The sequence below is a fragment of the Apteryx rowi genome, unplaced genomic scaffold (assembly GCF_003343035.1).
Source record: "Apteryx rowi isolate R43461 unplaced genomic scaffold, aptRow1 scaffold_783, whole genome shotgun sequence".
NCBI classification, from domain to species: Eukaryota; Metazoa; Chordata; class Aves; order Apterygiformes; family Apterygidae; genus Apteryx; species Apteryx rowi.
The window spans coordinates 53947-76583 of NW_020451075.1; the positions used below are offsets into that span (position 1 = coordinate 53947).

Genomic DNA, 22637 nt, shown 5'->3' on the forward strand with positions numbered 1-22637 from the left:
TCACCATTTGAGAAATAGATCTCTCTCCCGTGTTTTCTTTGAGTATATACTTCCCTCCTAAATAAAATCTTAACCTTCTGATTACTTTTTAATGAGCTTTTTGCCATTGTTTTCTTCATCATAAAGAAAGTGGGATCAGAGGCTAACTGCCCACTGGAGTGTCACAGCTAATATCTGTTATACCTTCTTTTGCTTTAAAACTGTTTTTTTCCACTCTGAACTTAAAGATGATGAGGGGTGTTCTTTTGGTTGACCTTTTTTCTTACTGTTTGTTTACCCTTTAGATTATGACTTAAAGATAAAAGCCTTTTATCTTGTTTATTCCTCTGGTTATTACCTGCTAAACTTTATTTACTGTCTGGGGAAACAGATCTATGGATGTAGAGTGTGGGCCAGAGAGAGCAAAGCTAGCATTAGCTACTGACTTGTCAACAAAAGCATCACTTCTTTTATGGACAAACATACATCTTCACCTTGCAGTTGTTTGGAACTGGGATTTATCACAGATTGTTTAAGGGGATGGGGAATCTTTAAGTGGGTATCAATTTGTTTACTTACCAGAGTAGGAACATTTTGTGCCTATATTCTTATACGCCCTCTCTGTATGACTTAAGTTCTGTTCTTAGTACATTGTAAAAGGGCAATGCTCACTTTAGACCTTATGTGCTTCTCCAGCCTGCTGGCATGGCACTTCCATTAGCTTGCAGGTTTTTTTAAGCACGCACAAATGCTCGTGCTTCTGATGCATCTCTCTTTACTGTCAGTGCTTTCTGGTTGTGTGTGTGKGGGGGGGTTGTTTTGGGGTGTTTTTTAGGCTGGCTGAGTAATTTTTATTTTTTATTTTTTAATTCCTGAATCTCATGTCTCATGTGTCTTATGATTGCTCATTTTACCCTGTATTATTTTTGTGAAATATGGAGAATACTTGCAAAAGATATGCAGCTGACTCCTTGGTGCGTCATCTGAATTTTAATTCATGCATATGCAGAGTGTGGGAAATCCTACAGCTAGTATTGTTTGCTTGCTTAGAATTGCCAGGCAAAAAAAGCTGTATCACTGCTGCAGCTCTGAAATACTATGGCAGACAGTTTCAGCTAAGTTGTGGTAATATATTTGCAGCAGTCATTATTTTCTAGCAGTGGTATATCCACACAGTGCAGTGGTGTATTTTAACAGGTGTAGATTAAAGGTGAAATGCATTTTATGTGTCTTAGTGTTTAGCCTGTAGCACAACTCAGGGATTTGCACTTTAGAGGTGTAAATGAGGGTGAGGAAGAAGATACATGACATTGAATATTAGTTGTCTCTTTAGGCAGATACCAAATTTTACAAATTTATCACTAGCTCTAACATGTTTAGGGCCTCTGTTCCCTTGTAAGAAACTGATATTAACTGTTCACTGCAGGATGTGTTTATGATGCACTTAAGCTTGTAAGGTTCTTGCATTCTACCTTAGGTGGTATTTGAAACTTGAAAGTTGGGTACAGGAGTGGCAAACGCGCCTTATGGATTTTTAACTCTCTTCCAGGACTCATTGTTGGGGTAATCTTGAGGTATGGGACTCCTTCTACCAGTGGCCATGATAAACCATTCAGCTGCTCACAGGAGAACCGGCCATTCACCACCCTGCTGGTCAACGTCAGTGGAAAGTTCTTTGAATATACCCTCAAAGGGGAAATAAGCCCTGGAAAGATCCACAATGTGGAGCAAAATGACATGTTGCGAAAGGTGAGGGTAGACCGTTTCTTGTTGATGTGTGCTGCCTGGCTGAGTGTTTCTCCTGCTTTGTGCTTTTTATCTATACTTCCCTCCCTTCCTCCCAGTTGGATGTTAGGTAGTATTAAGTGTCTGTATTTCTGATAGTAACAACATTTCAAGGCTTAATTAAGAAGCACCTTATGCATTATATTGCTACTAGCAAAGCTCTGTGCCATTGCCTGCATGCAGTGCTTTCCCGGATTCTTTGACTGCTATTTAAGACTTAATGGATGTTGCTAACACCTGTAGAATTCACTAAGATTAGCTGTATTAGAAGAAACAACCTGATGCTTCCTTGTATAACATAATATAAGGAAAAATGACTACTGATTGTTTTTAGTGGTTTCTTTCCTAGAGTTTTTTTTATCTGTTTATTTTCAGGAGATAGTTACTGCTTTACGTCCCCATAGTCCACCAAATGAGACAATCTGACATTGGGAATAGAATTCATCTGGCCAACTGTAGCTCAGATCTACTATTTGGCCTCAACGGCAGGAATTAAACACCTTTGAAGTGTAGCAAAGGTAGACTTTGAGGTATAGGATTTGAAACTTTAGGATTGTAACCTAAAAATACTTCTTTCTGCTGACTTATAAAGAGACCTTGGGTGACTGCTTGTACACATCTGTCTGCTGTAGACATCTGAAATTAAATGAAATGAATGGCATTTGGGGAGTGAGTGTACATTTCTGTGGGTGAAGAGAGCATAGTTAATCTCACATGTGTGCAGGTCATCTGTTGAGGTTTTAAATGTTGTTTTTGTCCCTTTCTCACTTTATACTTTTTCATGGATATCTGCAGCTTCCACTGAGATACTTGCAAGTGATGGATGATCCCACTTCTTGAAAACCAGTCTTGTATCTGTGACTTGATTGGTTTATAATGACTATGCTAGTGGCTAGACTCACAAAAAATATAAACAGCATTTCATCTGCAAATCCATACAATATCATTATCTGCCACAATAAGGGATATCTTCTCCAGCATCATTTCTATTAGTGTGGGGGAGGGTTTTTTTTGTTTTTTTTTTTCCTTACTTTAGAAAGGGACAGTGTTTGGGGCCATTGCAAGGCTATCATGGTGATGGATGTAATGTCTGTTTGTCTAGTAGCTACTTACGTTGAAAATCTGCGGCTTTTTTTTGCTGCTGCATGTGTGTAGAGCTGGCCAGTATTTTGGAGGGTCAACCTAGCAAATTGTTTGCTATTTCAACAAGCAAAAATCGCAGTTTTCAAAAAATGGGGGGGGGGGGGGGGCAATTTGTGTGTCTGTTTCTATATGAGGTTTCACGTTTTATTTTTTAGGTAACATTTGACCCAGAAGTTTTTTTCAACATTCTGTTGCCTCCTATTATTTTTCATGCTGGTTATAGCCTGAAGAAGGTAAGTATAATCAGTTCCTGAGGAAAATATCCTTTTCTTTTTAATGTGAGACTGCTGATCTGTTCAGGAATGCGGTCTTCATTTCAACATGTCTTTTATGGCAGTAAGAAAAATCTCAGCTGGCTACATCTTTTCTTTTTTTTTTTTTTTTTTTTTTTTTAAAAAAAATTTTTTTTTTTTTTTTTTTTTTTTTTTTTTTTTTTTTTAAACCTTGAAACCTTAGTTTGAAACTAAGGGATTTCTTGCCATGAATTGTTCTGGTTCTTCTGGAATGGCCAAAATGCAGTAAGTTACCCTGAGAAGCAGACCCAGACCTGAATCCTGGTGGGAGTGTTGGAATGGCCAGAAGGCCCAGATAGTGCGCGCACTCTCTCACTTGAAGATACCATGATTACTAATGTGATGCTGGCTTTTTCTTAGATTTGCAGCCAACTCTTGTATCTATTATATAAACATTTGTTTGGAAAGCTTCCTGTCAGTAAGCTCCGGTTAGGATTTAATATATGGTTCAAATTTGGTTCATTCAATTTTTTGAAGTTGGATACAATTTACATTGTTGTAACTAACCTTCATCTGGAATGCTAGGGTCTTTCCATGTATTTCTGTAAGTGTAACATTGTGCTGTGCGTTTTTGAATGGGAAATATCACTTGTTTAAATGAGTATGTAAATTTCTTTCTTATTCAGAGACACTTTTTCAGGAATTTGGGCTCCCTTCTGGCATATGCCTTTTTAGGAACAGCAGTCTCTTGTTTTATCATTGGGTGAGTGAAATTTGTGATATCAGTTCCATTTTGCATTAAAGTTTAAGTTGATAAAATAAATGTTGAGTCTTCCAGATTGCCTTAATTTTGTGATTTGTCTGTTGGACGATTTTATTTGTGTATTTTCTGGACAAAATTCAAACTTAAATTTTGCTGAGGTTTATCTGACCTTTAAATAGTACTATGTCCGTTCAAACTATATTGTCAAGTTTGAATCACTTGACAGCTCCAGCGGACTAAAAAGCAGTGTTCAGTTTTTGATTTAATGATTTAGTCCAAAACCAAATCTTATTAGACTTTTACTAACTTTCATCTAGATTGTAGGTGCTACTTGTAATAGAATTTTAGCTATCGTGTTTTTAGAAATGTCCCTTTCAGCTCATTTATATGTACATACATACGTACCTGCACAGGTTCACAGAATAGTTGGGGTTGAAAGGGACCTGTGGAGATCATCTGGTCCAACCCCACTGCTCAAGCAGGGTCACCTAAAGCAGGTTGCTCAGGATTGCCCATATGAATGTGTATTGTGTGCAYGTTTTTATATATACACACACATGTGTGCATGCACGCACATGCACACACATTTAATCTGAGATAATTAGTCACAGTGGTTTAGTTGCATAAAATCACTTGTACTGCAAATGTTACTGTGTATCTCTGGTGCATGAATATGCTGAAATACAGAAATCTTGAATTGCATAGGTGATCTTAGTTTGTTATTGATAGAATTTCAGAAAAGCAAAATACTTTAAAAGATATTCTTACTGCAGAGCTTTTTGTTGGTGTACTGTGTTGGGAGAAACAATACTGAGGGGGATTTGGGGCAGGGAAGCAGTCTCTGTTTCTCCTTCCCCCCCCCCCCCCAATCTGTAAATTATATATGCTAATAATGAACAGATTACATGCTTTGCTTACTGATTTTTTTAAATGATAGGCTGGATCATACCTCACTCTTGACTCAGTTTATAGGGAAAAGAGGAAAATTTAATTTTGAGAGCTTAGGGGCTCAACTGTGGCTGTGTTCCAGAGAGCTCTAGCATAACAAAGTCCACCTGAAATACTGTTGCTTGTGGTTTTCGTTTGCCTGTCTGAAATGCACCAACTTGTTTAAAATGCACTGTTTTATCCTCTCTCTTCAGGAACCTCATGTATGGTGTTGTGAAATTAATGAAGTTGGTGGGACAGCTGTCTGGTAAATTCTACTATACAGACTGCCTCCTTTTTGGAGCAATAATATCTGCCACTGATCCAGGTAGCTTGCTGAACAGTTTTTAATAGTGTTCCAAAATGACCAGTAGGATTGCTGGCTGTATAGCACAAAGATATTAACGGTACTCTTATTTTCAGTTATGTTACGTTAATATGTCTGATCCCCCTCTGTGAAATGCACACAAATTCTGGGTGTTGTGAAAGCTGTTCTTTGCCAGGTTGGTGCTGGGCTGATATGATATGATGGTATGCTTGGGGATGAATGTAATTTTCCTGTTTAAATATTTTATTTATTTTAGATATTTTTTCAGTAATAGTTTTTTTTTGTGTGTGTGCATCAAGTCTAAGACTGCAAATAGATGAAATTATTTCATTGTCTGGGTAGCAGGACTTCTGTAGCTACATTGTTTAGGACATCAGATAATTCTTGAGCTGTATTTGGGGAGGGAGATTCATTTTGGGGGGTGGCTTTTTTGTTTTTTGGTTTTTTGTTTTTTTTTCCTTCAAATGAACTTCACATTTTACAAATTTAAGCAGAAGAACGCTCTTCTGGCAAAGTAATTTGAGCTTTTGGCAGAAAACCTAGTTATCCTTCAAAGTACTACAGGCTCGCACGGATGTCTGTGCTTGACAAATCAATCTGGAGGGCTAGTGTGTATCGGGGTGGGGGGAAGGTCGTGGTGAGTTATGAAGCTTGACATTTAAAACAAGTTATTTGATGTACTTAGGGTTGGTTTGTGTGTAAATGGGAAGTAGCCCCCATGGTTGAGCTGAGCTCTGAACAGCTGGTGGTTGCACACAGTTTTGCCTTTGTGCAAAAAAATTGTCATGCTCCTGTATAGGAACATCTTCAAGATCATTGTCTTTCATTTCAGACTGAAGGGTTTTTGAAAGGACTGTTATAAATATTTAGCAGCCTTACCCTCTTCAGATTCTGTATGAATGCACACTCCAGTGGCATAGTGTATGCTTTGGTGAGCATTTAGAATTATTAGCACTATTTTATAATGACTGAAATAATAAAGTTATGTTGACAGTCCATACAGCCTTAAAAGGTAGCCGGAGGTGCACAACTTTTGTCGCTTATCTTAAGCAGAACATACTCTACAAAAATTACCAGGGTTTTGGTAAAGGGCTTTGTCTACCCTATGCCTGTTGATCTTGAGGGCTTCCTCTAGTTTCCTAGAGAAACTATGTGCAGGTGGGAGCATAACAGCCACTTTCTGTTGTTAAACATGATTAATCTGTTTCCCACTTTAATTTTGATCCTGTATTTCAGTTCCTAGGTTTTGTTGCCTTAGGCATACTGGAAAGCCTGCTCTGTCAGCTCACACCATAATCCTGAAGCCAACCAGTATGATATATATACGTTTTTTTTGTTTTGTTTTGTTTTCTTTCTGTAGTTACGGTGCTAGCAATATTTAATGAGCTGCATGCTGATGTCGATCTCTATGCCCTTCTGTTTGGGGAGAGTGTGTTGAATGATGCTGTTGCCATTGTATTATCTTCGTAAGTAACTGCCCGAGTTTCTACTTCAAAATCACTTAATTCTTCTATGTATTTGTCTAAAATTATTTTTCTGAGAAATGTTATTTTAAATTTAAATGGATTGTCTTGAACTGAGTTAGTAAACATTGCAAACACTTGCTAAGATCCTTTATGCACATGTGCACCGTAAAGAAAAATTTGCCTTCATCATGGGGATGTCTCTTCTGTTGTTCAGGCACTGCTGTTCACAGAATAAAACCTTTTTGATGCCATTTTTAACTTTTCATTGTGTAATTCTGTCTTTCTAGATCTATAGTTGCCTACCAGCCAACAGGTGAAAATACCCATGCTTTTGATGCAGCAGCGTTTTTCAAATCGGTTGGTGTTTTCCTGGGAATATTCAGTGGTTCTTTCATGATGGGAGCAGTGACGGGTGTTGTGACAGCTCTGATATCCTTTTTCATATTTAGCTTTTCCAGACTAGCTGCTACATTTAGATCCTAGCAGGGCTCCCCTGTAGAAATGTTGACTCTAGCTTGTCCTGATCTGAGTGTGAAGATGTGATGAGTATTCATGTCACCTCTCTCTCTATAGAAAGCCATATAGGTACTCACAGAAATCACCTTTTTCCTGTGTAACTATGACCACACTAGAAATTCTAATGATGTTGCGGTATCCATTGTGCTGGCAAAAATTTAAAGCAAAGGGGAGGCCCTACATGGGTAAGTCCTAACATTTATCTTCTTTTTAGTTTAAGGAAGTAGTTTCTGTTATTAGACTTGAAAGGCAACCTCATGATTACTTGTGGCTTGTTCTCCTTTCTTCAGCAAAGTCATTGATAATAGTTATTTCAAACACTAATGGGTTCTTTGTGAGAATCCTGCATTTAACCTTTCTGCTGGAAGTCTGATGTCGTGCGTTTCAGGTAAGACTGTACCTCCACCCGAGTTAACATCATAATATGATGTGCTTTGCATGACCTTTCTTGCTTTCATGAAGCTCAGTCCCACTATTTGATCTGAGCTCTGAGGTACTCGGGGAGTGATCTGTTTGAATTTGGCTTTAAGCTCAGGCAGTAGACCTTAAGCCTGACCTGCTCAAGAGGTCATAATGCTACATAAGGGAAAAACTCAAATTCTTTGCTGCTATACTGGCTGGTGTAACCCCATTTGTACACATCCCAGCTTACTTTGATCTGTCTAGATTTCTGAAAATTGATGTAAAAGGGGTAGAATGCAATATTTTATATTATAATCATGAACTTCTGGCGTTGTATACTCACCACACTGGTTTGTCTGTTCATATCCTTCATAACAGAAACACTTCACGTGTAAGGGGGGAAGGCATGCTGGAATGCTTTAATGTTCAGTCTTCCAGCTCCACTGTTCTACGATTGATGTGATCCAGAACTGTGATTCTTAATCTGCATTTTAGGCTATTGACTATCCATAGCTCTAGCTGGTCAATGCTGTTGCTGTGTATTTGGCTTTCTGGTTGGCTACCAATTACAGCTAAAATGCATTCAGATCCGTTTTGTAACATCATATTTCTGAAGCAGCAATTGGTTCTTGCTCTTTCTAATGTGTGTGCTCAGGAGGGTGCTATGAGAATGGGAGAGGGGAGGCTGTTCACAAGACAGCCTCTGGTTCAAAACAAAACGAAAAACAACATATGTAATCTGTTGCTCAGTTATACAATTTTAATGATTTTCTTTGGGAAAATTACTTTATTTCATGTAATAGTGTAAAAGAAACTATAAATGGGCATGTCACTCTCTTCTTAGCTAATTAGAACCATAACTTAAGCCATGAATGATGTTAATAGACTCTTATTGCAAAGTAATTTTCTGTCGTGCTGTCATAACTGAAATACCTAAAGCTGCACCTCTCTACCAATGAGGTGTTTAATACTTATTCATGGTCCTTTGAAAACAGATGAAATGCTTAGTTTGCAAATATGATGCAGATAACTTGCATGGACTCTGTTTTTTAACAAGTAGTCTTGGCCACACTATCTGTGGTTATTTTTATAACAGTGAAGGTATTGCACCACTTCGTATTTTCTTTCTAAAATAGAGAATCTGCTTGGTTGGAGTGAAGTGAAGCAGAATGCGTGCCTAAGGAGTAAAGAAAGAAAATTCTTTTGTTTTAACGTTCAAGTTAAGAAAATAAAAATAATAATTCATATTTGAAATAACTGACCAAACTAAAGTGTTATTTCAAATTAAATTATTATAAGAAATAATAAAAGGATTTCTTTTTCTTGCGTTTCTCTCACTTTCCTCTTCCTCCAAAATGACGAGTGCAGGTTTTCATTACAAATTGAATGATATGTTTTGATGGGGTTACTTATGATAACAGCAGGGGTTACTTTTTCTCTCCTTGAACATTGTGTTTCACAAGGAATACACAAATGCCTATTGAGTCAGGCACTGGGATAAACCTGCAGCTGGATAATCTGAGCACTCAGCAGGAAGATGGGTTCTAATTGTTGCTCTAGTATGTGGTACCACCATGGTGTTGTCACAGCCTGTTCCCTCCCCCCYCCCCCCCCCCCCCCCCCCCCAAAAAAAAAAAACCAACCCCGCAAACAAACAAAAAAGCCAGGCCAGCCATAACTGCACATCATCAAAAATTCTAGTGTGATGGCTTTACATGGAGAGGGGACTGCATGGAGAATAATAGTTGTTGAAAAATCCTAGGTTATATTTCTGGTGAAATGCCAACTTTTGTTTTTTGAGGATGATTTGGACTTTTTTCTTTTTTAATTCTACATTCTGAAAAAATTATGTTGCAGCATAAGTATGTTCTTCAGACCCCTTTCCCTCTGTAGAGTAGCTTAGAATAATGCTAAGAAATATGTGTTGGGGGGAGGAGGTGGCAGTGCTCAGGATTGCTTTGTGCTAATGAGGCTGTCACTGAAATGCAGCCAGTTGTATTCTTTCATTTATTTGCCTCTGATGTTAACCACTTGGGGCTTGTTGTGAACACCATATCCTGTGGTAGAGCCCACAGGAGAGAAAGTTTCCACCCAGTCTTCTGGGCTACCTGAACGCTTCTTGCAAGAGGCAGCAAAGGGTGCTGTGAGTCCCAGACCTCTCAGAAGCTGTAAATTTCCTTGTGAAAGTGGTGCTGCCCATTGCCTTTGCCATCCCTTTTGCCTACTGAATCACAACTCCCCAAACAGCTGCGTTGCCATTAGTTTTCAATTGTGTCGTGCTGCAGAGACCCCAGGATGCAGCTGTGTTGGTGGGTGGAGAATGATGGTGGATGATGGTGCAGCCCTGTGTCCATCGTGTCCATTGAGGTACCAGTCACCTTCAGGTGGGGAAGGGAAAGGTGCTGCCTGCTTTGCTGTTTCAAGTGTCCTGGCTTTTCTCGTGCTGCCCTCCCACTTGGATTTCACAGAAGATGGCAATAGTTATCAGGCTTCAGAAAGACAAGGGATCTCTCTACCAATCCTGTTAGCACATGGTTTCTTTCTGTATCTTCTAGTAGACATGTGCATGGCTGTCTGCACTTCAGATATCGTGAACTGTACGATGTTCACCTGCTGCCAGAGTAGTGATGGGTGGAGACGGGGGAACTGTACCGTGAACATGTGAGCAACTCTCTTGTAGTATGTGGAGAGCTATATTTATTGAAACTTGTTCCACTTTTTCAGTAGCTATATGAAATGGTAAATCAGTGTTTGTTTGGTGACATACTCAAGTTCACTCATCTGGAAGATGAACTTGTTTTCTCTTCCTTTTGAAAGACTCAGCTGTTGTGGTTGAGCTGGCTCTTTCTCTAAAACACGTCAACAGGGGAAGAGGAAATACATTTTGTTGTAGGCAGGATTTCTGTTTTACCTCAAAAGTACAGAAGTAGCCATGCTTGCTGAAAAATGACTTGTCAACAAATCTGAACAGAAAAATTCTGATAAATCTACTTCATCGTAGGGTTCCTGTTGTCAAGAACAGCACTGTAAATTAAACATTTCTGAATGTATTTTATGCTTTATTTAAAAAAAAAAAAAAAAGGACAGGGCGGGGTTTCTAAAAGCAACGTCTAAAAGGACCACCAAGTATATATCCCTTCCCTACTGGCACTTTGCAGGAAAACGTGGCATAGAGCAAGATATCTTAGCTGAAAGAGGTGGAATTATCTAAAATAGATGACTGTTGCAAGGGGAAACCTTAGGCTTTGTTTCTCCATTCTGAAGTTTGTGTTGATATAATGGAATTGATATTTTTCAAAACTAAGTGTCATGTTCTCAGACTAGCATTGGTTATTAGTGCATAACAAGGCTTTTTATAAATGCTGGGTACAGAGAAGCCAAACACCTGTGTTTTTATTTTTTGATCCCTTAACCAATGACTTAACGTGACCAAGTTTACCAAGTTGCACTGCTTCCCCCTACTGGAAACAGCTCTCTTCTTCTTGATGTCCTGGAGCACTTTCTTGCTAGCAGAAGCTTGTGGATTTACTGGTGAGTTTTTGGGATTCAAGCATGCTTAGATAAAACTCCTGTCTATCTTAGTAATTTTAAACTTGCTCTTCAAAACATTCCTATGAGAAACATGATGCAAGTGCTTTAGGCTTTTTCATGTTTAGTACAATGCCATCTAAGGCAGAGCTCACTGTATAATGAGGGTATTTAAGAAAATCACTGATTTATTTCAAAGCCCCCCAAAACCTGCAATATGACTCACTCAATGAGGTTCATAAAATCTTAAGATTAAGGATGCTGTATAAATTTAATAGAGTTTGAGAAGGGAGGTAGGTATGGTGTTGAGCTGACATGGTAAACAGGCTAATTTCTACATGTGATTTTGGTCACAGGTGTAGTAGCTGTCCTCTTCTGTGGAATTACCCAGGCACATTATACATACAATAACTTGTCAGTTGAATCAAGAAGTCGCACTAAACAGGTAAGACATTGCCCTTTACCTTTTCTGTAGAGTATTGTTGTAGTATTCTGTGTATTATTGTTTTTTAAAAGCATCTTAATTTCTTGGCCTTTAATATGAAACTATTTTCTCCCTAGCTCTTTGAGGTATTGCACTTCCTGGCCGAGAACTTCATATTTTCGTATATGGGTTTGGCGCTGTTTACTTTCCAGAAACACATATTCAGCCCGGTTTTCATCATTGGAGCTTTTGTATCCTTTCTCGCTTTGTGTGAGGTTTTTTTATTATCCTATGTGCCTGAAAATCTGTGGTGTCTTTTGGCCTTACCAGTTTAAAGCATGGTGATTAACTTTAATTTGTGTGTGATATATTGCAGGCACAAGAATTCCTAGAACAGTCTTTTGTTACCCCTTACCTCAAAGTTGTAAGGCTTCCATGCCACAAATTGTTGGCTCTGCAACTGAGCAAGTGCTAAAAGCCATGTAAATTCAGTATATATCTAAATGAATATRCTTTGCTCCTTGTAATCACAGCAGTGCAGCTTTAGGCATTGGATTTTAAAATTCCCTTCCTAGCTAGAAAACCTCAGTATTGGCAGGAGGGAAAGGCAGCATTCTGTGTTGCTGTTTTATCAGCATAAGCAAACTGAGTCACCTTCTTGGGAAGAGTTGAGCACCTGCTACTCTTGTGTGGTAAAGTATTTAATCTGAAGGTAAAAGCCGAAATAGCATGCTGCCAGGGAATTCTTCATGAAGAGCAATGGCTTACCAAGGCAGTGTGAAATGGACTGTTTTCTGGAAAAAAAAAAAAAAAAGTTTTTAAAATTTTCTGTGTATTTTCTTCTAAGATGTGAGGGATTTACAAATGGCCTTCAGGACTTTGATTTTTTTCACTGTTCCCCTCCCATTCCAAATGCACACTTTGCTCACCTGGAAAAATTACAGCAGATTAATCTGAGAGGAGTGGAAGAGAATGGGGAAGAGAGGGAGATGAGGGAGAGTGTGGACTTCTGCATATCGTGGTAGGGASGGGATGTGTGTCCAGATTTGGTTGTCTTTCAGAGAACCTAAATCAAGTTCTAATCGGTGTTTTTGTGGGAAATAGCTCAAGAAGTCTTGTTATCAAGACCAAGGAAGTATATTACATTGTACAGGTTAAGCACATATGGCGATATGGGTATGAGTTGAAATGAAAGTACTGTTTTCTGGACTCCTGAGTTACTTAAGTGAGGAATCTTCATTGCTGTAGACTGTTTTCTCACTCCTCCAATTTATGTAATGTGCTTGAATTTGGCAAGTTCTGTGAAAGCAAAGCAATGTCTTTAAGGAGCATTTACATTGTTCTATTTGCTATAAAGATATACAGGGTATTATAGCTCACTGACCTTGAAATACATATTAAAACAAAGTCTCTTTGATTCTTGACAACAATTTCCTAAAACAAGTGAAATCATAGCTGTTTATCCCCCCTCCTCTTTCCCACAGTCTTTACTCTGAAGATATTGACAGCATAGGTAAAAGCACTGTGTAATTTTTTTAGTTTGTATAAATGGAGTAGTAGCTTCAGTGGATTTCATGAATCGGAGCCTCCAAAATTTATCAAGTCAACTAATAACGTAGAAATGAGCATATGACCTTCTAATCTTCCTTCTCCCAGCTTTTCCCCAGTGGGTGATCTTTGCTATGACCTTTGTTTACTCTCACATTATGCTATGTGTCTTGGCTTTATTTTCAGTATTTATTTTGCTCCTGTCTCATCCTCCCTGCCTCTATTACACTTTTTCCTATCTTTTTTTTCCCCCACCATGCTTAATGTTCTTTGCCACCTCTTGAGTGTTTTCCTTCCTTTGGGAAGAAAGCAGCTGGTACTAGCCCCCATGTTTTGCTGCAATAGTCACTTTCCCCTTTGAAGTGACACCCAGAGGCATCGCCAACTGTTAAAAGAAAAAGGTTCAACTGTGAAGGCTAAGCTAAAGCCTTCAGTGTCAGTGAAAAAATTGTAGTCGTTCTCCCCACATGTTTAAATTGACTGCAATGGTTTATGATGTGTGGTGTGGTTTTTTTTTATTTTATTTTATTTTATTTTTTTTGCAGTCCCCAAAAGGACTGCTGTAAAAGTTGTTTGCAATAATTACATGAAGTTTTTTGTAAAAACAGTAATAAAAAAATCCTGGTTTCCTGGAGACATAATTCCCTGCAAAATGGATTGTTGCTTCAGTATTTAGCTGTGGCAACAACCCCAGAGTGTCTAGAGTTCTCCTGTGGTTTTGTTTCTCTTCCATAAGAGAGCTATTTCAGTCTTCTAATGTTGTTATCCCAGTAGCAAATAGTGTTTGAGGGGTTTTTTGATTGTGTTGGTGTTTTATAGGATTTCAGCACATCACTCCACTTTGTCGCAAAGTGTTCCTTACTTGGTAGAGGAAACGCTCAGCTTTCTAGTTATTCACTGAAGCCACTGGATGCTTTATACCACAATAAGGAGCGGGGAAGAGCTTACCACTTGCTTTCATTGTCTGAAATACTTTTTTACTACTCTTTGTGGAACCTCATTCTAGTGTTGACAAGTGTCTTTGGATTTTTTTCTTCCTGTTAGTTTCTCTGAATTCTCAAGTGCTTGCCAACCAGTGGGAGACTTTGTCTCTGCAGGAGCCACAATGAAATAGCTGCTTGCTGGTCTTTTTCTTTATAATTAAGCCTATGTTGGCTTTTCTTCTACATGTAAGGCTGCATTTTTGTTAGTCTGAAACACACAATCTGATGTTGGTGACAATAGCTGTCTGAAGTCTGGTGTTTAAAAGTCTTCACTTGTGTATCTGATAACTTTACTAGGTATAATGTCAGTGTGCATTAAATAGCTTGGTTATATTAGTTGTTAAAATTTGCATTCTGTACAGTGAGTTGTGTATGCACAACTCTGAAAATCTGCTTTTAATATAGGCAGGAATAATGTAAACACTTGATATTGTTATGTAACCTTCTCATTAAAACATCAATTTTATATTAGAGCCAAGTATCCAAGACGGTGTACTTCAGAAAAATGAGATCCTTAACCCTCAGCTATGAACAGGTTGCAATCTTTCTAGGCAGAGCTGCACACATCTACCCTCTTTCCTTCTTATTGAATCTGGGCAGAAGGCATAAGATCAGCTGGAACTTTCAGCATATGATGATGTTTTCAGGTAAAAACAAAAATATTTGCTAAAGCAAAAATTCTTCTTCTTTAACTCACAAGAAATTAATAGAAATACCTCCTTTTTTTTGTAATTCACCTGTATGTTTCCTTACTAGAAAGCTTGTAACTGTTGTGGCATGTCTGTAGCCTGCCCTGAGGTATTTCTCACCCTTTGCAGAGAGAGTCATGTCTGAGAAGAGTTGAAATCTTGGAATGCCAGGTTCTGGCAGCCAGCGGTCACCTCAAGTTGTGAACAGAATATTTTCATTTGAAGTGTTGGGCATCTCAAGGGGGTGGGGGAGTTGGGATGCATCTCTTCCAGAAAGTTTATTTCTAGGTGAGATGATACACGTGTTGTGCAGAAACAGGTATCTGCCAAGATAATCTAGGTATGTTTGAGTGCCCTGTCCTACTGTGTTGGAGTAAACAAGATATTTGACTAAGAATTTGTTTACTACTTCTGTCACACAGGTAACTCTTGAAGTTTGTCATTTAAAGCAAATCATGGAGTGTGTAACTATGTGCATGTGCATTTTCTTCCCCTACTACAGAAGTACATAGATGCCCTTGCCGGGAGGGTTTCATAATCCAGGGGGAGTATATTCTGCCTATGAGCATGTTGTTACCAAGAATACTTTTCCAGTTGATAGTTATTTCATATCAAGAGTTCACTCTTGAGTTACAGAAACAAATGGAAATGTTTGCATTTTCATTTAAATTCAGGGAGCTTCTTGATTTCCAAAATACGTTTTGCTGTTGTCCAAAACCTGTTTGTTTCTGMATTAGTTTCTAGCAATACTTGCTGCTTTTTGTAGCACTTGCAGATTCTAAAAGTTACAGTAAAAATACCAGGGCAGAGTGGAAATTATGAGAGAACTTGTTTTATATCTGAATTGTTCAGGGTGGTAGATATCTGCTCCCATGAGCTATGGGAGAACAATCAAGAAACAGCAGGTAAGTCTGCTGACTGAACTTCTGTGAAACAAAACTTGCCCGAGAATAATCTGAGCYCAGTGCTTTCTGACCGTCACTGTGTTTGTCTGCCAAGGAAGGGAGCAAGGAGAGATGCTTTGTTATGATGAGACTCAGATGCACTTCTGAAGCTCTCCTATTTTATTCTCTTGCATAGGTCTCCGGGGAGCCATGGCATTTGCTCTGGCCATACGAGATACTGCTACTTACTCTCGTCAAATGATGTTCTCAACAACTCTCCTTATTGTCTTTTTCACTGTCTGGATTGTCGGTGGAGGCACAACTCCCATGCTCTCATGGCTGAACATCAGGTCAGTATGCAACTGTGTGCTGAGGAAACTTCACTTTTCAAATAGCAGTTGTGCTAGGCAGGAACAGTCCTGCAGAACTTGTTTGATGCTCACTTAGAGGTGTTCTAGGTATTTAGAACATTGTTATATACAGGAAGGAGGTAGTACAAGCTGCCTTGCACTGTTACTGGGATTCAGCCTAGAGCTCTTTGGTGCTATGTGGTAGGGATCTTGGTCTTTGTCAGGCCAGCAGGATATGGAATAATATTGCCTGATGCAGCAGCCCCTATACTGAAAAGAAAGAATTAGCCTATCCAGTCTCATATCCAGCTTCTTTTCCTATTATACTAAGACATTTCCCTGTCTTCTGGCTCCTGATAATGACTCTGTTTTGTTTTCCAAGTTAATGGGAGTCTTTAGTGGATGGTGCTAAATTGGATGTACTTTAAACATGTATCCAAATAAATTTGACATTATCTAAACAGCTGGGATAATTGGGGTCCTGCTAGTCTTCTGGGTGTTTCCTCTGTTTTGAGGACACCTAGGGAAATGGTAAGCAGCATGATTGTAGCTGTTTCCTCTGTAAGTTTTGGTTAATACTTGCATGTACTTACAGCTCTAAAGTATCCATGTTTGAGGCTACTTATCCACAGAAGTGCTAGAGAATTGTGAATCAGTCTGTTGTTAAAGAGCACATATGTTTCCATTTTATGATGGTTTTAGCGGTTGAGTGGCAGGGGGACAGAGTAAATAGTGGAATTAAAACAAAACACACTGTACCAAACCCTTCAGTGTATTTTACATGTGTAAATTATATATGCTCTTTGGTACATGAAAGTCTATTTTGTCTTACATTCTGGTTGTTTTCAGCAGAATTTGTCTCCCACTGTCTCTTAGTAAGATAGGAAAAAATCTTAGAAGGTATAATCAGTTTCAGTTTTAGGAAGACTTAACAATTTTTAATGACTGTTGCTGCTTTCAGAAAACTGAGGTGAACTACCTGACAATAGGTGACAGGTGCTTTCTTGGTTGAAAGATAGGATGGATAGGATTCCCAGGAATGTTTGGGAACCCTTCTTATTGAAGTCAGCTAAAGCCAAACTGTACCTGATCTGACAACGTCAGTAGGAAGTTTTGGAGCTATGTGCTGGGGTGAGCTTACTAAAAACTATGCTGTGTCATTGTGACTGACTGACATCTCGTCAAAAGAAAATGCACTCAGGAAGAGCTGAACCACTCTGTGCCAGGCAGACAACATCTGCTGCAACCTATGTCACATGCCTGCAACCTGAAACAGGCATTACTACAGCAGTGATGACAATATCTCAGCTCTATATAACAGCACACATTGGGTGTGCTCTTGGGAAATTCTGATTTTGTTTTATTTATTTATTTTTGTGTGTGTGCTGAACCAATCCATTTCTGTCCTTAAATGCAAGTTCCAGGTGTTTGGCTGGTATACCAGAAAGAGGCATCACTTCCATTTAGTCAGGATCTCTGAAGGTCATATTGCTAACAACAAGTTATTGCAACCACCTAATTTTGAAGTCAGCAGCAAAACAATTCCAGTGCAGCTGCGTCATTAATGATCATGAGGTATCACATGATAACAATATTTCTAAGCCCATCCTGCCTGGTTCCTGTTCCCATGTGAAAGCTGTGTAATGACTTTAGCGAGATACCTGGAATAGGTACCACATTACCTTTCCATTAGGTGTCTTTGGCAACAGAAGCGGATTTCTGGCCAATAGTGGTATGAAAGGAAAGCTGTACTAATACACCTCACCAAGCAGGGCAGGCACAGTGTCTGCTTAACCAGCAGTGTACATAGACTGCATGAAATGTGGGATACAAGAGAGCAGGAGCTGAGTTCTGGTAAGCAGGATGCAAGTGAGAACATCTCTTGAAATCTCGTCACAAAATGATTGAGTGGTATGTGCCAAGATCTGCCTGCAGCCTTTGCATTAGCTGATGTGAGGATACCTGTTGTCTGCCTTCGGCTTCAGTAGATTCTAAAGCATCTTCTGAAGCTTGCCTGCCATCAGGTCAACAAAAATGACTAAGATCTCATCATAGATGCTGGCATCCTGGGCTTTCTGCCCTTCTTCCTGTACCTTTTTTGTTGAGGGAGCATAGCTGGGCATTTCCCAGCTTGTCATCAAGCAAGGGGCAGTATGTATTGCTAAATGATTAAGTAAAGAGGAGTTCAGTCCACCTTATGTGTTAGAATGGAGCTCCTGAAAGCAGTCAAAAATCACCCCGCCGTAGGTTCCTTATTCAGCTGTCAGCAGTATGACAGGACTGAATGCCAGAATGTGGCCCAGCTTCTTGCCAAGTGGAAACTAGTTTAGAGATAACCAGAAATGTTACCCGTGTTGTGGGCCTGCTGAAACCTTCTGTGAATTGAGAATGGAATGTGCCTCTGTGGTTGAAGTGACAGCTTTTTTGTGGTCTAGCTCAGGAAACAGTTTGCAAAGGCATCTAAAAAGATGCCATTGCTTCTTTAACAGGACTAGTCTGGCTCAATAATGAGACTTTATGAGCCTGGCTGATGAGTTACCCCTGAAGGGAGGGAGGGAGGGATAACACCATGTTCATTCCAGACTTGCCCTTTGGATAAGTTCCACTTGCAAAAATCAATTTGTGCAATGAGGGAGAATAGCTGGAAACACTGACTAGCACTATGATACCATTCCTGGAGTAGCTGCCAGAAGGCAGTTGGCTGAAACATGATTTTGAGTGTTTAGTCATATTTTTTTGAGATGTACCCACCCTTGCTAGTAGGTAGTAATTTTAACTTTCATTTTTGTTGGGCATGGTTGACAGAAAAGAAACAATTAACTTCCATATTAAGGGAATGATATCTTGTAAACAAGGGAATTCCACACAGGAAGTGTTTTAGGGAACTGCATGGGTCTGTCCACAGCTGCCTTGATAGGCCCTGCTCCATTAATTATTGAGACTGCACTTTTTTTTCTAAGAGACCATGTGAAATCAGATTTGTGCCAGGAGGTGGCAGCCATGTGCAGCTGATAACAACAAATTAGAAACACAGTGCTGGTAAACTGTTGTCTGTTGTGATACAACCCTCCCTGCAGGAAAGCAAGACCTGTCTGACCTTACAGACTTAACAAAGGGACAGATGAGTTTGCAGCTAAAATCTAGAAATATGCTGTCTCTTCCATCCCTTTCTACCCAGTGTGAGAGCCAGAAGGAGCTGAAGGTGTTCTTCAGTCCCAGTGCTTCATTCAGCAGTGCAGTATGTAGTACTGACATTGTCCTGAGTCCATACAGTAGGGAACTTGTCTCTGGCATGGCTTTGCCTGTATGGATGCTGAGCCCCTGGCACTACCCATCAGATTAGACTGCAAGAGGCTGGAAATAAGTTGTGCTCACATGCATGATTGTTTAGCAGAAAAGAGATTAAAAGATAAAAAGCTTGTTTGCTTTCTAGGTTAAGTGAAGGGGAATAGGAAACTAATACCATAGTGTGTTGGACTTAAATACTGGGAGTTGTGTGTTGTTGTGTCCAACTCTCGTGTGAAATTCACAATAGTTCTCTCTGTCCTGGTTGACTTCAACCTTCATGGAGGAAGAGCGGAAAGCAAAGTCCTCATGAGCTGGCTGGTCTTGCTCCAGTATGTAGGCGAGGAGAAGCAGAGGGCCTGCTTTAACGCAGAGCTGGCTGGACTGATTGACCTTTGGGCCAGTTTAACTTGCAAGTTTGTTGCTCAGCAGAGCAGAGGTACTGTAACCCTGCAGGTACTGCTCTCCTGCCTGTCTGTTAGTGGGGTTTCTGGGTGGCCCATTCCACAGTTTGCAGGCTGCGATGGGCCAAGCTCCTTTCCTGGGAACTGCAGGTGCCTGTCTGTACTGGGTACATCAGGGGAGCTGAAGGAAGGCATAAACAACAAGGGGTCTTACTTAAGATTGTGACTGCACAATTTAAGTAGAATAGTACCAGAAAGCTGCCTCTGGCCCAGCCTGTCAGCCTGACTTGGCACCATTACAGTCATGAGGAGATGGCTGTGGGCATACAGGGATATGGGGCAATACCTGTGGTAAGAGCCAGGGTAGCTTTGCTGTGACTCAGAGTCAAAGGAACATGCCCACTGCCACACAATTAACTGTGAATAGCAGTTGGGATGCACGCTTTGCTTTTTTACTTCTGGTGATCCCTTCTCTCCGGTGATGTGAAATATACTTTAAAAACAGAAAAGTAGGTCAGGGAGGGAGAGGCTAACATGAAAATTTTTACCTAAGTAAAAAGCAGCATGAGGAAGAAAATAGGCAAAAATGCACTATTCCTCGCTCTTGCTCCATTCTGGCTTTTCTCAGATAATCAAGAGTGGGTCTATTTCCAAATTGGGTACATTACCAGTATGCTGTGGTCAGGTTTAAATGTGCAGCCAAGCAGAGGATCCACAGTTTGTAGTGGAGACTTTAGYTTATTGCTTAACTGGGTGGGAAAGTGAGATCACGTCAGTAAAATCCAAGTAAAAAATGATGGAATCTTTAGATGTTTTGGATTAAACCACTTGATATCAAGCAAGCTAAAAACTAACAGCAAAAACTAGTATTAAACCCATTATGTTGTATGTTTGATTTTTCTTGGCTATCAGTGAGACATTTAAGTATCTGAATGGTAAACACCTGTGGCTTTCTACCACTGGATTTGTTTTTTGCTTAGAAAATAAAGCATGGCTTGGACATTAAAAATGAACGTTTAAAAGTCCAGTCTCCCCTTTGTTGTGACTAAAGCCAAGGAACAATTTCCTGCTTGAAGTTTTAACAGTTTCAGCAACTACAGAGCCCTGTAAATCAAAAGCATTGGCAAAGTTCCTCTTTTCTGAAAAGTAGCTTACTTATTTTATTTATTTGTCACAGGAAAAAAGGGAACTCCTGGCATTTGTATTGAAAAATGACAAAACATTATTTTGCATTAGGGATGGTTGACTGCTCTTGGCACTGGTTCTTTTCATGTTGAATGAAGCAATTTGTACATTAATACCTTCCTCTCTTTCATAAGCTGCTTCAAATGAGAAGGGTTCTGTTTATTTTAATGAAGTAATTTCAGTTATACTTAGCAACCTTTTTGTAAGTCTTATGCATGAGCATATCCATATATTACATATATACATATCTTTCCATTTAAGATATTTTTATGTATCTTTCTCCAAGAAAAGTTGAAGACTGAACAAGCAATGTCAAGTTAGAAATTTACTACCTTATATCTGACTTTGCAACTCTCAACTTTCTAACATTTATCTTTCTTTCTTTCTTCCCCCCCCCCCCCTTTAAAAAAGAAGAAAGGCAAACTGAAAAAGACCTGGAAACATGGTAACTCTCACTTGGGGAGTTAGTTCACATAACTTTAGCACCACCCCAGATAGCTGCTAACAGCCTGATGGCAGTCTTTGATTATACACTGTTTTATCTGGTGGTCCAACTATTAGTTGCTGAATAAAATGAGCATTTCTTAAATACCGCGCTTCACCACACTGCGATGCCAGGAGGCAAGTGTTGATACCGGACCAGAACCTTGGGTTCTGTTTAGGACTTTTGAGGGGGGAGGATATTTGATAAGAAGTCACATCCTTCTGCTTTGCAGCCTGTTATTTTCATTTTTCTGTAAGATAGATCCTTTGTTTGGGTTTTATCCTCCTCTAGGCCTGCCTTCTAGCTGCTTTCTGCTGCCCTGAAAGGGCAGACACAAAGGCAGGCATTGTCCCTTTCCCTCTGTTGTGGGTTTTTTCCTTTGGCCATACCTCTTTATGCACTGTTTATTCCGGTCATCTTGCCCTATCTAGTTTTGCCATCCTCCTGCCCCCCATCTCTAGTTTTTCATCACCAGTTGTGAATCTCTGTTTTGGAGGTTCAGTACAGTCTCACTGGGCTGACCCTCTGCGTTTTTTTCCCTTGGTAGGCAAAGGACTGTTTCCTCCTTTGCGGTGTTTGGAGGCAAGTGCAGGAGGTGCTTCCTTATCTCTGCASTTGTGCTCTACAGTATGGCAATTCCCAGCAGAGAGAGAGCATGTGTGGGGAAGATCCTGTCCAGCCCTTGTAGAAGTTGGAGTGAGATGTATCTGGAGCAAATGGGGGATAAGGGTATAACTGGCAAGTTCTGAAGCCTCTGCAGGCAGTTTCAGGAGTCCTTATCTTGATTAGGTTGACTAAAGGAATGTCCAAAGGCACCCTAAAACCATCCTGATGTAACTTTTCCTAGTTCTCAGGGCTTTTTTCAGTGACTGAGCTTTGGGGTTTTTTTGATTCTTGTTTTTTAACATAGGGGTGGGAATTGTCTTCTTTCTCAGCCACCTTTTGAGAAACAGTTGAACTCTTCCAAAGTAGCTAAAACTTTCCAAAAATGCAACACTCCATACAGACATCTGGGAAAACTTCAGTATATTAGCTTGGCAAAGATACAGCATTAAGAAAGAAGTCTTAGAAGGGAAGTTATTTGGCAGCTTTTAATTTTAGCTTTTGCTAGACATGCAGAGCCATCTCAGTGTTAGTCTTTCTGAAGCTGAGTGCTCAGACCTGTAGCGTATGTTGGCGTGGGAAAGAGCTGGTGAACTAAGATTTGAAAACAAATCCATCCAAAGTCTGGCGTTTGCCTCAGTCTTCAAGGATTACACTAGTGCATGCTCTTGGTCATGCAAGTTTATGGCCTTAATTATTTGGCTATTCAAGATGTGAGCCTGCAATCA

General features: G+C 39.7%; 1 protein-coding gene across 1 annotated transcript in view; it reads left to right on the forward strand.

The window, feature by feature from the left end:
* The window catches only part of SLC9A7 (solute carrier family 9 member A7), an 84071-nt gene that overhangs the window by 32563 nt on the left and 28871 nt on the right, over nt 1–22637 (forward strand). Inside the window, exons 2-12 of the mRNA XM_026088769.1 lie at nt 1529–1728; nt 3063–3140; nt 3827–3903; nt 5046–5158; nt 6519–6624; nt 6912–7053; nt 10968–11073; nt 11427–11515; nt 11632–11745; nt 14561–14672; nt 15795–15948. Of these exons, the coding sequence (XP_025944554.1) occupies nt 1529–1728; nt 3063–3140; nt 3827–3903; nt 5046–5158; nt 6519–6624; nt 6912–7053; nt 10968–11073; nt 11427–11515; nt 11632–11745; nt 14561–14672; nt 15795–15948 (1291 nt within the window). The remainder of the gene's footprint in view (nt 1–1528; nt 1729–3062; nt 3141–3826; nt 3904–5045; nt 5159–6518; nt 6625–6911; nt 7054–10967; nt 11074–11426; nt 11516–11631; nt 11746–14560; nt 14673–15794; nt 15949–22637) is intronic.